The sequence below is a fragment of the Grus americana genome, chromosome 2 (assembly GCF_028858705.1).
Source record: "Grus americana isolate bGruAme1 chromosome 2, bGruAme1.mat, whole genome shotgun sequence".
Lineage (NCBI taxonomy): Eukaryota > Metazoa > Chordata > Aves > Gruiformes > Gruidae > Grus > Grus americana.
Window position 1 is genome coordinate 50,544,158 of NC_072853.1, and position 17,101 is coordinate 50,561,258.

General features: G+C 40.1%; 1 protein-coding gene across 3 annotated transcripts in view; it reads left to right on the forward strand.

Moving 5' to 3' along the window:
• SS18 (SS18 subunit of BAF chromatin remodeling complex) overlaps positions 1 to 8,357 on the forward strand; it is a 46,194-nt gene extending 37,837 nt beyond the window's left edge. For 2 of the 3 annotated variants that reach the window (XM_054815988.1, XM_054815989.1), the window contains 3 exons: positions 2,536 to 2,658; positions 5,327 to 5,460; positions 6,657 to 8,357. In XM_054815988.1, coding sequence (XP_054671963.1) covers positions 2,536 to 2,658; positions 5,327 to 5,460; positions 6,657 to 6,683 — 284 coding nt within the window. In that variant the 3' untranslated portion in view covers positions 6,684 to 8,357. Of the gene's footprint in view, positions 1 to 1,724; positions 1,818 to 2,535; positions 2,659 to 5,326; positions 5,461 to 6,656 lie in introns of all 3 variants that reach the window. The other variant, XM_054815987.1, reaches the window with a different exon arrangement.
• The last annotated feature ends 8,744 nt before the right edge of the window (positions 8,358 to 17,101 follow it).

The following is a 17,101-nucleotide window of genomic DNA, read 5'->3' on the forward strand; positions in this document are numbered from 1 at the left end:
AAATGTGTTATTACTGCTATGGTATGGGCCTCTAGTTTAATTTTTACAAAGGAATAAAATGGTCCCTGCCCTGAGGAGACTGTAATTGCGAATCCTCTTTAGAAGTCCCCCCAGTGCTTTCAAGACAAGACCAGAACTTTGAATTTCATAAATCTGTCCTCCTTCCTCTTGGAATTTAGAGTTCTGAAGGCTATTGGATTGTGTTATAAGTTAGAAAAGTTGCAATTCACCTGTTTTTAGGCTGAGCAGAGAGTAGGAGAACAAAGATGCTGACTCATGACTACTGTGATAACCGTGTGTGCAACTTAATGGTATCTTACAAAGTTCAAGGAATGTGGTAGATGTTTAAAAATGTATAGAAAGCAAAGCTGTGTAATTGCCAAAGCAACTACTCATTGCAAATAAAAGGATATGAGTTTGTTGTTTGAATTTTAATTTCTATAAGATATATCAAGCCACATCTATATAAGCCTACATGTGTTATTTTTTGAGATATACATGCAGAGTTATTGTACAAGTTGAGTTAACTTGTAATTATTAAGCTTATGTTTTGGACATTTTATGTTATATACATGAACTTTAAATGCTTACAGGCAATTTACTGTAGTAAGGGCAATTCAGTGTTACCATCAACAGCAATTCAGTGTTACCATCAACAGCTCTGTGGCAGCACAGATTGCTTCTCTAAGACCTATTCCTTATAAAGATTCATTCTTTAGTATTACCTCATTATTCTCTTTACATTCTATGTGAGAGTAATATATTACAAGACTTGTTTTAATGGTTATGTATTTCTATTAGATTCAGTCAATGACATATGGTACAGTCACAGAACTAACTACAAACACCACTTAGTTGTAGAGCTGTTTTCTCCTTTCCTTATTTTTATACCAAAATTTTATTTCAAATTTATACAATTTGTATAATTTAATTTCAAATTTAAACAAAATTTTGGCTTGTTTTCTTGACCAGGTTAGCAATAAGATATATTTTGGTCATCCGTAAGACCAAATACGTTTGTTCTGAAAACAACAACAGGTGGGGTGCTTACTGCGTATATTGGTTTCTTAATCAGAGATGCCTGTAGTCTCTGAAAAGGAAGGTTTGTTTGTAATTATCCTACTCAGGACTGGAATGTAAGAGGAAAAGTTTTCTTAAGACTTGTAGGAATTCTGTTTGTAGGGAAAACTTTGAGAATGTAATTTTTCTGTCACTTAAAAGCAAAATTTAATGTAGAATGTGGTTCATAACTTCATTGAGCTTTATTTGTTATATTTCACACTGCTTTTAGCATATGCTTTTGAATTGGAGATCAGCAGAACAGGTGTTAGACAAAGTATGATAATTGCTTTCTTTGTTCATTCTAATTTAATTCAGGTTATTTACATGTGAAAGGCCTAAATGCTTTCATTTTTTTTGAGTGAAAGATAAAGTACTTTTTTTTTCCTCCCCCCCACCCTCAACAAGGATTATCAGAAGGTTAAGACCATCCCTTGCTGTGATGTTGCTAAAACTACTGCATTAAGCCCTTTTTTTTTTCCTGTCATGTTAATTCAATATGAAAGGAAATCATATTAATAAGTCTTTGGCTAATACAATTGAAAATTCTTTTTCATGTATATCCAGTTGAAATTTTTTTCATTTTTCTGAGAAATGAAATATTTTTAGGGTTTTCACTCAGAGGCCATTAACGTTTCTTCCTGTCTCTTGTCGAATTGATGTAGGTCATAATGATTACGGTTATCAGCAACCGTCGTATCCTGAACAAGGCTACGATAGGCCTTATGAGGATTCCTCACAACATTACTACGAAGGAGGTATCTATATACCTTCACACACATACGCACATACATTCCCTTTCCTCCCCCACCCGCAACGGGAACAAAAATTCTTGCACAACACGACTTATACCCATGCAAAGCTCTTGTAGAATACTAGTTGCTGGCTGTCTTGAAAATTGCAGGGAACTTGAAGCGTTCAGAATAATTTCTTGCAAACACCTAAAATATATAACCAAAATTTGCCATTTCTAACAACAGTAAAATGACTAAAACACTCTAGAGACTTTTTTTTTTTACCTCAATGAAAATTTTTATTTAAACATAAATTTGTTGGTTCAGTTGTATATCTTTTTGTGTGTGTATATATTTTGTATAATTATAGTGCCATTAGGAAACAGCTTGCTGATCTTGTGTAGCTAGTCTGTGCTCTTGTAGCTGTCCTTAATTTTGTCTTTTTTTATTTTATTTAGCATAGTCATGATCTTATGACTGTGATGTTCCAGTAAATGTAATGCTCGTTTGGCAGAGATGCTGAAAATGCTGCAGTTCAACTTTGCAAAATTGGCTTTAACTGCAGTTTGTCTGGCCGAATTCCTTCTGTTTGGTTTGAGTTTTCTTTGTTTCGTTCAGTTTTTTGAAATCAATATTGCATTTTCATTTTGTTCTTGTGTTGTTGGCTGTGCATCTTAGAACGAAAAAAAACCATAAAGTAGGTAACTTTATAAGTTTTTGCTTTCTTGCAATCATCTTACAGGAAACTCGCAATATGGTCAGCAGCAAGATGCATATCAAGGACCACCCCAACAGCAGGGTTATCCACCACAACAGCAGCAATATCCAGGCCAGCAAGGCTATCCAGGACAACAGCAGGGTTATGGTAAGAACCTGAAGACACAGACAGCAATCACAGAAGAGATCAAGGGAGATCCTCATATGTTATTCCATCCCTGTTTTGCTGGGTTGAAAGGCCAGGCTTGTGCAAAAAAGCTGTATGCCCTCAATTTTGCTGCGCCAAAACAATAAGGCATAGACGACAGCATCTTTTGGGAGGTAGATCTGTTGGCAGTGTAGGACAGTGTGGTAGCACAGAAAAAGAAGGTGGCTAGAAAACATTATAACAGGTGTCAGTAACTTAGACTCAGAAAGACCCTGCTCTTTTCTGTCCTCTGTAGGTGAAAACAGAGTCAGGAGGGCAGAGAGCCATTTATACCCTTTCGTCACTGGATTTGCCATTTAGAACAAGATCTTTTAAAAGTTTAAAATTTCATCCAACATACATCAATCACACTTTTAAAATTCTTGTACTGATCAGTAAGGAAATTAATAGAAGTGTTGCCAATGCAGCTTTCAAGAGTTTGTCTTACAAATTTGCACTAGTAGTGCAAGCTATCTGATGTATGGCAGGAATGAGAAATCCTCTGCCACAAGAGATAATGTAGTCCTTGGATTCAAGGAAAACCTCCCGAAAAACTTAAAAGTAGTACTATGTAATTTTTGTGCACTGCTTCTGAAAACGGGAGGTCAGAAGAGCTTACTGAAAATACTGCTCTCTTAAATTTTGCTTGCTTGCATATTATAAAGCTGTACAGATTTATCTCAGAAGAAGGAATCTCTGAAATCTAATTCTGTATGTTTTAAGTTTTAGATTTGTTGCAGGTTTAAATGCTAAAACTTTCAGTGTTGTGGGTATGTGAGGAGCTGCGTTTGCCATGTAGATAAATGGCAGATTCTCATTAAATCCAGTTATGTTGAAACAGAGTTAAGTTTTAAGATGATCCACTAAGATGTCGCAAGTTTTCTCCTTTTGGAGTTTATAGATGAGTTGATAGTTCTAAAATAATATTCATGTACTTATATTCTGCTAAATATGGCACAGGAACAGAATGAAGATCAGAGTGAAAGTCCATCTAGCTCGCTATTCTAAATGTTGTAAGTAAAGAAATAAGACTCGACTTACTCTGAAAATTTAGGTTAAGAAATACTAGAGGAAAGGGTTGAAGAAATCTGTTGCAGTGACTTAGCCACTGTAATTTGTAAACCCAAATAGCATACTTCTCAATTTCTATTCTTTAGCAGAACTAGATATTGAAGTTTCATTTTTATTTTATAAAATCTATCACTGAATATTTAGAATTCAACTATAAAGAATTACCATTAATAAATAAAACCAAGTTTCATTTGTCAGATGAACACAGCACTTTTTAGGATGTAGTATCCTTGCTCCATTTAATATTTAATTGCTTTCTAATTTGCAAAAGTAAATCAGCATCCCAGTCATTATTATCAATCTTTAAGGTTTTTGTTCCACTGTAGAAGGCTGAAACTGCATAGTTCAAGGGGATTTGAGGCCTGAGGAGAATGGCAATTAAGCCTATAGAGCTTTTTTTCTCCAAGTCATCTTTTTGACTGTCTCATAGTTCCAGAATTACTGAAAGAGTTACCAGCTGATGTCATTGTAATGTCCAGTGCCTGTAGGTAAAACTAGACCTCTTTAGCACTGAATCACACTATTGCTAAAACACCTAAGTTTCTTCTGAGGGGAGGGAAAAAGAGTTGGCTTGTTTAAAAGAAAGCACTTCTAAAGAGTTGCAGCTCTTCCTGACTGACCATTTTTAAGGGGTGGTGGTGGAAAAAAGCTAACTTAGATCCACTGCAAAAGATCCATATGGAGCGTCACTGAAATACACAGCACACCATCTCTCCCAGGGCAGGAAGAGATGAGGTTGATCTTGTTTGGAACATGGCTGCACTGTTTGATGGTAGTAACATGCAGCTTCCAATGGTAGACAGGCTGAGTCCCTGTGAATAGTAACTGAAAGAGTTTGTATTGACAAGAGAACTGCTTCCTTTTACAGCCAAAAAAGGCTGGAGCCAAAATTGATTGTTTGGATTTTTTTTTCTATCCTTTTCCTGGAAAGCTAAGATGACCAGAGGAGTATGGAGTAGAGGGTGCTTTTTTTCCATCTCACAATAGCATTTACTGGTTGTCACATCTCACATTTTATGCATGTAACTTGCTTGCCTGACATCCCATTTATGATTGCCTGCTGTGGTGTGAGAACTGACTTTCTGGCAGCGCAGCACTGCTTGTCTCTTCAAAAGGTCCAAACGCTGAACGCAGCTGATCGTCTGGCTGCTCCTGGCACTGTAAAGTTCTGGAACTGGAGCAGCATACATCAGGAGGAGAGTGTGCCTCCCTAAATCCTGGAAAGCATTCATGTTTATGATTTGTCATTTCTTGCCTTGTTCTTCCCTGTCCTATGACCTCGTGTGTGGAACTACATGCATTGGTAATAAATAATGAATATATAAATAAAGGTAAATGTTTCTGTGGTTCGAGCACAGGCCCTGTCAGCTAAGGTGCTTGCCAGGGTGCGAGGAGGACTGCTGATCCCTAGTATGTTTTTAGGTAGGAAGACACCTAATTGCACAGTAGTGATACTTCTTAGCCCTGCTCAGTTGTAAAATTCAATGCTTTTACTGTTCTCTTCTTCCTAACACCTTAAGCAATCTTTTTTTCTTCATTTACATTTAATGATCTCCAGGTCCTTCCCAGAGTGGTCCAGGACCTCAGTATCCCAATTATCCACAAGGACAAGGCCAGCAGTATGGGGGATACAGACCCACACAGCCTGGGCCACCACAGCCACCACAGCAGAGGCCTTACGGATATGACCAGGTATTCTTTCATTTGATGAGAAAGTCGTGATTCCTACACACTCGTTTGATAATCTTAATTTCTTGCAGACATTTAAACTAATGAATTTGAGAACATGGTCTCTCGGGTGTGTAAATACAATTCTCATGTATTTTATTTCCAGATGAGTTACCCAGAATCATTTGTCTGGAGGTGTGGTTAGTGATTCTCTTCTGAGTTTGCAAATGTAGGGTCAAGGAAACTTATTCTCAATTTGCTGAGTTTCTTCCTGCTTTCTCCACAGTAGAAGTGGATAACCCTCTCTCTAGATAGGCTCTACTCCTCCAGTTGGTGCAATCTAAGTTCCACTGGGAAACTCAATTATAGAAGACCGCTCTACTCTTTCATACTAGCCATTCCCATAGGAGTTACTCTGCTTAAATTCTCATCTGGCAGCTGTTCTGAAACTCTTCTTCCTGACTGATTGTCATTACAATGGAAAAAACTGACATTGCAACATAAAACTGGAGTTTAAAATACTGCCTTACCATGATGGTACTTAACATGAAATGGTGGTGGGACCACAGTTTGGAGACTGTTCACTACTTGTTTCTGCAAGCCTTGAACCCTGTGGTGGAGGATCATGGTAAGCATGTAGCGCTGGTGCTTTCAACTCTGCCCTCCTCTGCAGTACATGACATTCTGTCAAATAGAGAATATCAGTAAGGGTGATAATTCTATGTGTCGGATCTATGGAATAATTGATTCCCATAGGATATGTTGACTAGTTATTTATGTTCACTGGGATGTGCCTTGATTTGAGATATACGTATGAGTCCATTCTTTGATGCTTGATACATGAATATTTTTAGGTATCTCTGAAAGCAGGTTAGTTTCTTAAATTACTTTTGAATTTAGGTGACCTTGTCTTTTTGAAATTAATTTCAAAGTTTAGGTGGGTAGTAATTCCTGTCTCTTATTTTTGATGGTGTTCTGCAAATTTCACAGCAATATACTGAATTTTTAAGATAGACTCTTCTGATCATATTAGGTTCCTGGCTTTAAATCCATTTTTAGTAAGATGACACTCTCTACTACTTACTCATATGGGTTGATAATTTATTGTAATTGTTTTCCATCTTTTAACATCGTAGATTATTTGGATGGTCTTCTGATTTCAGCTTTTAATACAGGAAAATGTGCCATGTCTAATTCTGTATTTTGGATTTATTTTTTAGGGTCAGTATGGAAATTACCAACAGTGAAGAAGTATTCACATTCCGGTAGGCAATATCTGTTAGCAGCCATATTGTCTCCTCAGCACTGTGGACATCTTCCTGAGATGAGAACCTCCCATTCCATCTAGCTTTTGGAAAAATCTTGTGGCTGTTTTATGGTATACAGTCTTCATGGGTTACTTGTTAAAGACTGTAGATTCTCAGAAACTGATTTCACATCTCTACTCTAGATGGCAATATTGGACAGAAAATATGTGACATAACAATTTGCAGTGAGTTGAGAACTGTATGTCAAATAGACTGTTACAGACTGAAAGGTGCGAACAGCTTTGTATGTTTATGAAGGTTATGGGAATTTAATATTTTTTCCACAGATTTTTTTTGTAGGGGAAAGGGGAAATGCACACTTTTTACAGCAGCAATATTTTGTATATTATGTTTTTCATGTGGTGAATATGCAAGACAGTACACTACTCGCTGGGCCGGATAAGAAATCTACTGTTAAAAATGGGTTGGGGCATGATAAGTGCTTGATTGTATTAAGTCTCGAAATGGTGTACAATAAAGATAACGGTGAAAAAAGATGGAGAGCATCATACATCACTGATAGGTTCATGTACAAAGAATAAGAATCCCAGGTATCTAAATGGGAACATAATTAAGGACAGTATAATATAGTCTTGTGCAAAGATTAATTTTTTAAGCTTTCCAATTTTTCTGAGTGAAGCATTTTTGTAAAAATTGTTTCTAACATAGTTTGACAATTTTCTGCAACATTTTTTGGGTAACAAGATAAATGTTTGGGTTTTATTTCTCAAGTGTTTTGTCACAGCTTTGCATAAGCAAGCTGTAATCCCTCTTAATAATTGCAATAACAAAGAAAATGACAAGTGTTAATTTTACTTGGCTTGAATATGCAAAGAACTTGAAAAAGAATATGGAGGACAGGACTGTATTGTATAAGTGTATTTTAACCTTTAGTTGAATAATTTGTATGTATCAAAATAGCCTAGAAGACTTTGTAAAGCCTATCTAAACTTTCCTAACTGGGAGTTAATATCTTTAGAAAGGAGGCATTTTTTGTGTGTGTCCATTTTTCTTATTGGTTAACATGAGACCAAGGGATGTTTTAGAACATCAAATGTAAAACCTGTTGGTGAGGTAAATGCCAAATTTTGTTTTGAACTGCATTAATGCTTATAGTGTTGCATGTGAGATAGAGGCAGCACCTTGATCAATAGCATAGTACACAAAAAATTGGGTTTGAGACTGTCCTGCAACTGTATATCAGATAAGTAAATGGATACTCTGTTGTGCAGGAATATATGCACTCAAGAATTCCTGGTAACTTTCATAAAGGACAAAACTTAAAATTAGCCCAGGAGTAAAATAATATTTTTTTTCAGTTGGTGATCATGGTTAGGGGGGAAAAAAGAAAAATAACTGGTGTTCATAATATGTATGACATTATACATGGAAGACAAGATTTTCAATTTGTTCATCAATTTTAAAGGGAAAGCAATTTTCTTAAAGTCGATAGAAAATACACATCAAGGTTTGAACAGTTATGGCATGAGGAACATTATTATGAATGAAATGCTTGTAGGTTCTGTGCCAACTTTCCACCACTGTGTACTTCATTGCTATTTAAAACTGTACTCCATCAATTCTAACGGAAGAATAAATTATTTGTGATTTTAATTTTCTCATTTGTTTCTTTAAATTAGATCCCTATCACTCTGATGTCTCATCTGGAGACTCTGCTGTGGGTTTTTATTTTACAGAAGTTTGGCCAGAATAACCAAACTGTATTTGCATTCTAGGACTTTATCAAAATTCTCTTGCCATAGCCAAGTTAATTAGAATTAACTGTTCAGTAATCAGCATGTTGTGTAGGTTGTTTGTTACGAAATTCTTCGTCTGAAAATGAAGGTCCATGAGGCTATAATCAAGATGACTGAATTAGATAAATGAGTTGAGGAGGCAAAAGTGTGTTGAACCCAACCTGGTGTAGATATGTTATCTCATTTGAAATAAGCTCAACTGACATTAAGAAATAATTTGTCTTGCCAGCCCATCTTCTGTTGTCTTATTCTCCTTTTTAATGGAAACTAAAATTGCAATTTTAATAAGCAGAATTTCCTCCAGGGTTTCCCTCCTAGAGACTACTGCATTTGCAAGGTTTAATTGTTTTATAACGGTCCTGTTTCGTAAAACTTTTTAATTGGTGGTGACAAAAATTACCTTATTCCTCTGATACTATGCCAGAAGAACAACTCGAGAGGAGATAGCTCCACGTGAAAGTATTTCTACTAAAATTATATATTAAAAAAGAACCAGTTTTCCCTAAACAAAAAAGAACCAGGAATGCACAACAGGACCAGGATGAAATAGCAAGATACAAGGTTCATTTTAGTAAGTATTCTTTCTTAAATAAAATCCAAACAATAGGAAACTAGTAAAAAAGGTGTTACATTTGGCATTTTACATGTAGAATGTGGAAAATAAGACCTAAGAGGGGGACTGACCCAGCAAATCAAATGTGTGAACAGAAATGTTACAAATATTCAGTGTGAAGAGGAGGAGTTAATGAATTAAGTGACTTTTAGTTATCATAGCACTGCGATTTTTGCTGTCTTTTGCTCTTTCTTTTCACAGAGTTTTATTTCCTTTTCTGCTCTGAATGACTCGTGGAAGGGAGAAGCTGGTTCACTGTTTCAAGTGAATTGACTTCACAGTGTTGTAACATAAGGAAACGTGCCATCTTATAGAGCAGGACAAATACAAACAGTCCTGCTTTCATTTTCATATCTAAAATTAATTGTAAAAGTTTAAAGTAATTGAATTTTTTTTTTTTTTGAGAAAATAGTCCTGATTAAATTGGGGCAAGGACTTCACTGCAAAAATACCATTGTACTTCTACAGTTCTCACCACAGAGGATGCCAAAGATGCTTTAATGTGATTGGAAAAGACCAAACAGATTTTAGATTCCAAAAAAGGAGATGATACTTAAATTTACAAAATGAAGAGAAATTGTTACATCAGCAAGTCCAGGTGGAATTCAGACAGAAACCCTGACAATGTTTGAAAAGAAAGTAGCTACTTTTCCTAGATGAGCAACAGTTGCTCTATCATAAAGTAGAAGCAAGGGTGAGATCCCAAACAAACGTTCTGAAGTGAATAGATAGCTGGATAAAGTGGTAATATTTTAAATAGTATACCAAATGATCATTTAAAAAAAGACTAAAACCTGACCCTTAATCTACTAGAATTATTCTAAAAAATCATAGCAGAATCTAATGGAATCGATATTGATCTTTTTGTATGTTCACAAAGCCTAAATTCTCTGAGAAGCTGCTACCATAAAGAGAAAGCATGCAGTAAGGTGGACTGTGAAGCACTGGAAATTAGCTAAGATGGGGGAAGAATAGGAATTCTAAATATAAAAAAATGATGGAAATGGATAATAAATTATGCCAGGCAGAGCTCTATTGGGACCACTGATTAACACCAAATAAATTGGAGAAAAAGAACACGTGTTACAGTAGCAAAATGAAGTGGAAATGGTGCTACCTAGATTAGGCAGGACTTAAAACTTTGTTGAAATGCAGTGGACCATAGCAGAATTTAATAAATGGTTGATGTTTACAAATACAACAAAGTAGCTACTGAGTGGGATAATATCAATTTACTCATATGCAGTTAATCAACTGTCAGGAGAAATTCTGCGGCTAGCGCAGTAAAACTTCTGTTCAGTGGGTACAGGAAGTCACAGTGCCACTGAAATGTTCAAAAAGCGGTGGTATGGAACGCTTAACAAAATACCCTGACACTGATCGGAGTTTTATCAACACTCCAAATTACTGTCTTCCTCCTCGTATCTCCCGTATCAAAAGATACCTCCAGGTAAAAGATAAGCAGGTAATGAGTGGTCAAGAGCAAATGAAGCATGTTTGTGATTATTTCAGAAGGTGGTATGGTATGTATAAACCGGCGGTGCATAACAGTGTAATTTCTGCAAAGGATACAGACAACAAGGCGAAAATTAAAGGCAACACCTTTAAAATCGATAACAGGAAATGCCTTTTATGACATGCACAACTACAAACTCAGTCCTCAAGGTATTACTGAAACTAGGGACTTAGTAGAATTAAAAAAACCCTGAATTGGATATATATGAGAATGTGCACAGTTACTTTACATCAGATGAGAGGGTTTATTTTGAAAGAATGTAAAAGCTCATGCTTTACAGCTTTATGCAACAAGCAGCATGCTAGAGTTTGGAAGATATTTCTGTTGGTGCCTTGACAGTAAATATTGGGAGTATATGTCGATTTCTTTTTACCATAACTTTTAGAAGCTCACTCTGCAAAACCTGGAAGTAGGCATTAGCAGCAGCAGACTATTGGTTAAGGTTGCAAATTAAATGTAGACCTGAACTGAGGTGGCAATGTTCTGTTCAGAAAATTATTTTTTTCCACTATGGTGAAATATATCACCAAAATAATACAAATAGTGATATACTTATGTTTCAAACTTGGAAGATGCTGGGTGCTTTCACTCAATTCTGATGAGCTTCTGTTGACATGGTTTTTCAAGAAAAATTCTTGACTAATGTAGCAGAACGTATGATTTCCTGTACCTGAGACCCGATGATTTTACAAGAGGAGTTTTTTTCAGTTTTCTATACATAATGTTTTCTAATTTTCCCTTACCATTTTTTCCCTTGATGTTAAGAAATGAAGGTAGTTCAGTACATCAGAGGCTTCACATAGGTACACCCCGGGTTTCTGGTGGGGAAGAGCTGAGGGGCTGGGAAGGAAGCTGCTGGAATAGCCAGAGTTGTTGGTTTGTGAACTCTTCAGAGCACGGCGTTACATTCACTTGCCTTCACACTTTTTAAACAAACGGCGTAGGTGAATTGCCATATAAATGCTTTTGCATTTTGGTTCATAATTTTCATTTAATCTAAAAGTTAATTTTACACGGCATAAATTCTAATCACCTGCTGCAGTCGGTGTTGCCAGAAGTGTTCTGGCATCTTGACACAGGTCCATTACAGATACTTTTGTAGAAAAATGCCATTTGCTAGGGCAGGTTTGGTAGAAATACACATTTTATGAAATTAAGTTACATCAATTGTACTGCCTGACTTTTTTAGCAACCTTCAAGTGAAGAATTTTTAGTCTCCAGTATTAAGTTGCCTTCTTCACATTTTCCCAGTAATAGCTTTCTCATCCCGGAGCCTTTACACTTCCTGTCCACAGGGCTACAATATAAATAACTGCCCTGGCTCTTGGAGTTTCTATCTAAATACTGATTATGGCCTTACTTGTTACGATAGTTTCTTGCCAAGTTGATATGGTCTCAGTCTCAAAGGTTAATGATCTGTGTATCTCTTCCCCCGTTCCCCCCCGCCCCCAGCAACAATGCAGATCATTTCAGAGCTAGCTCTTCGTATTTGAGCACCTAGATAACTACATCTATCCGTTTCCTCCCAAGCCTGTTTCCGGCTTGGGTAAAATGTTTCTCTTCTATCATGAAATACCTTATTTAGAAACTTACTTTTGGGGAAAAAGGGTTCTGCCTATAAACACCAGAGTTTTTAATTTCTTAAGCCCAGAGAGCCTGCCCATCTGAGCAAGGCAAAGAATTTGCTAGCTTGACGCTGGTTTCAGGTTTATCACCTGCTTCGGTGTCCGTGCAGGCTCAGGAAGGGTAAGAACGTAGCAAAACTGAGGCAGGCCTGAAGGTTTCTGTGGTATCCCCCAAAGTTTTTGGCTGATGGCAAGTGGTTGATTTTAGGACAGTGAATAGATGCTTGGTGGGTACTAGAATATCTGTAACCGCTATAAGTATCTTGTGTGCGTGCTAACAGGCCTAATGGCGCCTGGTGTTCATTGGTGCTTGTTACGACTCTTGCTGTGCTCTTGCTATAAAGACAGCGCTGACACTTGATTACCTCAGAAGCTTAGTTCTATATGGCCTGTATTATTTGCCCTTCAATTTCACATTGCCTCGTGTTTTCCTGCTCTCTGGCAGCAAACAAAGAAAGCAGAAAACCAGGAATCTTACGTGAGACCCACTCTGCTGAGAAAGGAGCAAGGAACATGGAGATAAATTGACTGCTTTAGTAGTTCTTTTGCCTGTTTAGAAATTTGGAGCTTAAAATGTGGTAGACCTGAAGTCTGTGGGCCAAGCACGATAGCGGTGACCTGCTGGCTAAGTTTTCTTGATACTCTGCCTTATTATTGTTACTTAAGTGACCACTGACAGCTGGTCACCATTTGAATGAGCACTGGGCAGTACATCTGCACAACCAATTTTTATCAGGTTTTGAAGTGAGCTAGTGGGCCAAACAAAGCACCTTTTGTTGAGCTGCTTACATTTCCACTGAGAGTTGTTGCAGAAGGATGCTGCAGGGTGTCATGCTGCCTGGTGTGTATTTGTGTCTGCAGCACGTTGGTCCAATGACTCAGTAATTTGTAGGCTACCCCATGTCATGCCATCAGCAGTGCAGACAGTTTGTACATAGATGAATATTGAGAAGCTCTCTCCCTTGTTGCTGTTTTGCACTCTCATCATGTGACCATGTTGATAGTACGTTCTGGTTTTGTAAGCCGTAACAGCTCACCTTTTGACCATGCCTATCTGCTAGAAAGGTGGCAGGCAAGACGCACCGTGAAGCCTGGCAAAGGTGCGAAGATGCTATGAGGAGGCTCTGAGCCCAAGAGATAGCTATGAATTAGTGGATTTACATCATACATGTCATTTGGAAGCAGGGCTTTTGGGTGAAGATCTCTATAGGTAACTGCTCCCTAAGTTTCTAAAAGAGCACACCACCTTCCAAGCACCAGTACACACGAGAGAGAGGGTGCCCAAGAGGCTGGCTTCTATTGCTTAGTGGTCGATGACTTTGGAGTGGGGAAAGTCTACTACAAAAAAGATGGACAACAAAATCTGCTTTCTGGTAAAATCCGTAAGGTCATGTGGAACCTCACCCTGCACTGAATCCTCCGTTTCTAGCACTGTGGGCACCTGTGACTACATCAATGAAAAGTGCTCACTGCTCCTTTTATATGAGGCTTCATGGATTTCCACACATGTACTGACTGACATCACTGGCCCAGGCTGGGACACCCCTGTACCCCACCATCTTCTGCACATGCAGATCTTGAGAACTGGAGACACTGGTACTCCCTTTTCTCCAAATAAATGAATATCCAAGGATAGTAGATCCCTAAGGGCACTCTGAACAGTGGTGCTAACAGCCATAGGGTCACGAGAGCTGATGCAGACAAGCACACGTGGTGTAAAGGGCCCATTTAGCCACCGTACTGTACACTGATCAATCTGAGAGCTATGTAGCCTCTGAAAGCAAAAAATTCATGTTTGAGTAAAAGGAGGGTGTAGAAAGCTAGGACAAGGAAGACATGGTGAGACTTGGAAACATCCACAAACATAAAGTCTTCCTTAATGTAACCCAGGAAACTTGCAAGGATAAGGGAGGGTCTGCAGCACCAGTGCCAACACAGGGGGGACAGGGGAGAACTTGGTGCTTTACGATGACTGTGATGGCCGATGGCTTTCTCAGAAGGCAAAAAGATTATAAAGTAATACACATTGGAAGGGACCTAAGGAGGTGTCTAGTCCAACCTCCTGCTCAAAGCTGCATCAATTATGAAATCAGATCAGGTTGCTTAGGTCTTCATCCATTCAGGTCTTGAAAACCTCCAAGGATGGAGACTGCACAACCTCTCTGGGCACCATGTTCCCCAGCGTGGCTTTCACAGAATCACAGAATGGTAGGGGTTGGAAGGGACATCTGGAGATCATCTAGTCCAACCCCCCTGCTAAAGCAGGATCACCTAGAGCAGGTTGCAAAGGATGGCATCCAGGCAGGTTTCGAGTATCTCCAGAGAAGGAGACTCCACAACCTCTCTGGGCAGCCTGTGCCAGTGCTCTGTCACACACACAGTAAAGTTTTTCCTCATGTTTAGATGGAACTTCCTGTGTTCCAGTTTGTGCCCATTGCCCCTTGTCCTGTTGCTGGGCACCACTGAGAAGAGTCTGACCCCATCCAGATGTGGATAAGATACTTATAGCGGTTACAGATATTCTAGTATCCACCAAGAGCCCACGTGGATGAACAAGGAGCTCCTGGGCAAAGTCAAACAAAAAAAGGAAGCCTACAGAGGGTGGAAGCAAGGGCAGGTAGCCTGGGAAGAATAGAGAGAAACCGTCTGAGCAGCCAGGGAGCACGTTAGGAAAGCCAAAGCCCTGATAGAAATTAGTCTGGCCAGGGATGTCAAGGACAACAAGAAAAGCTTCTATAGGTATGTCAGTGATAAGAGGAGGACGAGGGAAAATGTGGGTCCCCTCCAGAATGAAACGGGCAAACTGGTTACCCAGGATATGGAGAAGGCCGAGGTACTCAACGACTTCTTTGCCTCAGTCTTCACTGGCAAATGCTTGAGCCACACTGCCCAGGTCACAGAAGGCAGGGACTGGGAGAATGCAGAACCGCCTGCTGTAGGAGAAGCTCAGGTTTGAGAATATCTAAGGAACTCAACGGCGCACAAGTCCATGGGACCTGATGAGTTGCATCTGTGGGTCTTGAGGGAACAGGCAGATGAAGAGGCCAGGCCACTCTCCATCATATTTAAGAAGTCCAGCAAAGTTCCCGCCAACTGGAAGAGGGGGAACATAACCCCCATTTTTAAGAAGGGTAAAAAGGAAGACCCAAGGAACTACAGGCCGGTCAGTCTCACCTTCGTGCCTGGCAAGATTATGGAGCAGACCCTCCTGGAGACTATGCTCAGGCACATGGAAAACAAGGAGGTGATTGGTGACAGCCAACACGGCTTCACTAAGGGCAAATCGTGCCTGACAAACTTGGTGGCCTTCTATGATGGGGTTACTGCGTTGGTGGATAAGGGAAGGGCAACTGATGTCATCTACCTGGACTTGTGCAAAGCATTTGACACTGTCCCGCACGACATCCTTGTCTCTAAATTGGAGAGACGTGGATTCGATGGATGGACCACTTGGTGGATAAGGAATTGGCTGGATGGTCGCACTCAAAGAGTTGTGGTCAACAGCTCAATGTCCAAGTGGAGAACGGTGATGAGTGGTGTTCCTCAGGGGTTGGTACCGGGACCGGCACTGTTTAACATCCTTGTTGGCGACATGGACAGTGGGATTGAGCGCACCCTCAGCAAGGTTGCCGATGACACCAAGCTGTGTGGTGTGGTCGACATGCTGGAGGGAAGGGATGCCATCCAGAGGTACCTTGACAGGCTGGAGAGGTGGGCCCGTGCGAAATGCATGAAGTTCAACAAGGCCAAGTGCAAGGTCCTGCATGTGGGTCAGGGCAATCCCAAGCGCGACTATAGGCTGGGCGAGGAATGGATAGAAAGCAGCCCCGAGGAGAAGGACTTGGGGGTATTGATTGACGAGAAGCTCAACATGAGCCGGCTGTGTGCGCTTGCAGCCCAGAAAGCCAACCGTGTCCTGGGCTGCATCAAAAGAAGTGTGACCAGCAGGTCAAGGGAGGTGATCCTGCCCCTCTACTCCACTCTTGTGAGACCCCACCTGGAGTACTGCATCCAGCTCTGGGGGCCCCAGTACAGGAGAGACATGGAGCTGTTGGAGCGAGTCCAGAGGAGGGCCACGAAGCTGATCAGAGGGCTGGAGCACCTCTCCTATGAGGACAGGCTGAGAGAGCTGGGGTTGTTCAGCCTGGAGAAAAGGTGGCTCCGGGGAGATCTTATAGCAGCTTTACAGTACCTGAAGGGGCCTACAGGAAAGCTGGACAGGGACTGTTTATGAGGGAGTGTAGTGACAGGACAAGGGGTAATGGGTTTAAGCTGAAGGAGGGTTGATTTAGACTAGATGTTAGAAAGAAATTCTTTACTGTGAGAGTGGTGAGGCACTGGAACAGGTTGCCCAGAGAGGTTGTGGATGCCCCATCCCTGGAAGTGTTTAAGGCCAGGTTGGATGAGGCTTTGGGCAACCTGGTCTAGTGGAGGGTGTCCCTGCCTGTGGCAGGGGGGTTGGAACTAGATGATCTTTAAGGTCCGTTCCAACCCAAACCTTTCTATGAATCTATGATTCTATGATCCTCTTGACATCCACCCTTTAGATATTTCTAAGTATTGATGAGATCTCCTCTCAGTCTTCTCTTCTCCAGGCTAAACAGACCCTCATATGAGAGATGCTCCAGTCCCCTCATCATCCTTGTAACCCTCTGCTGGACTCTCTCCAGTAGTTCCCTGTCTTTCTTGAACTGGGGAGCCCACAACTGGACACAGTCCTCCAGATGTGGCCTCACCAGGGCAGACTAGAGGGGGAGGATAACCTCCCTCCACCTGCTGGCCACACTCTTCTGAATGCACCCCAGGATACCATTGGCCTTCTTGGCCACAAGGGCACACTGCTGGCT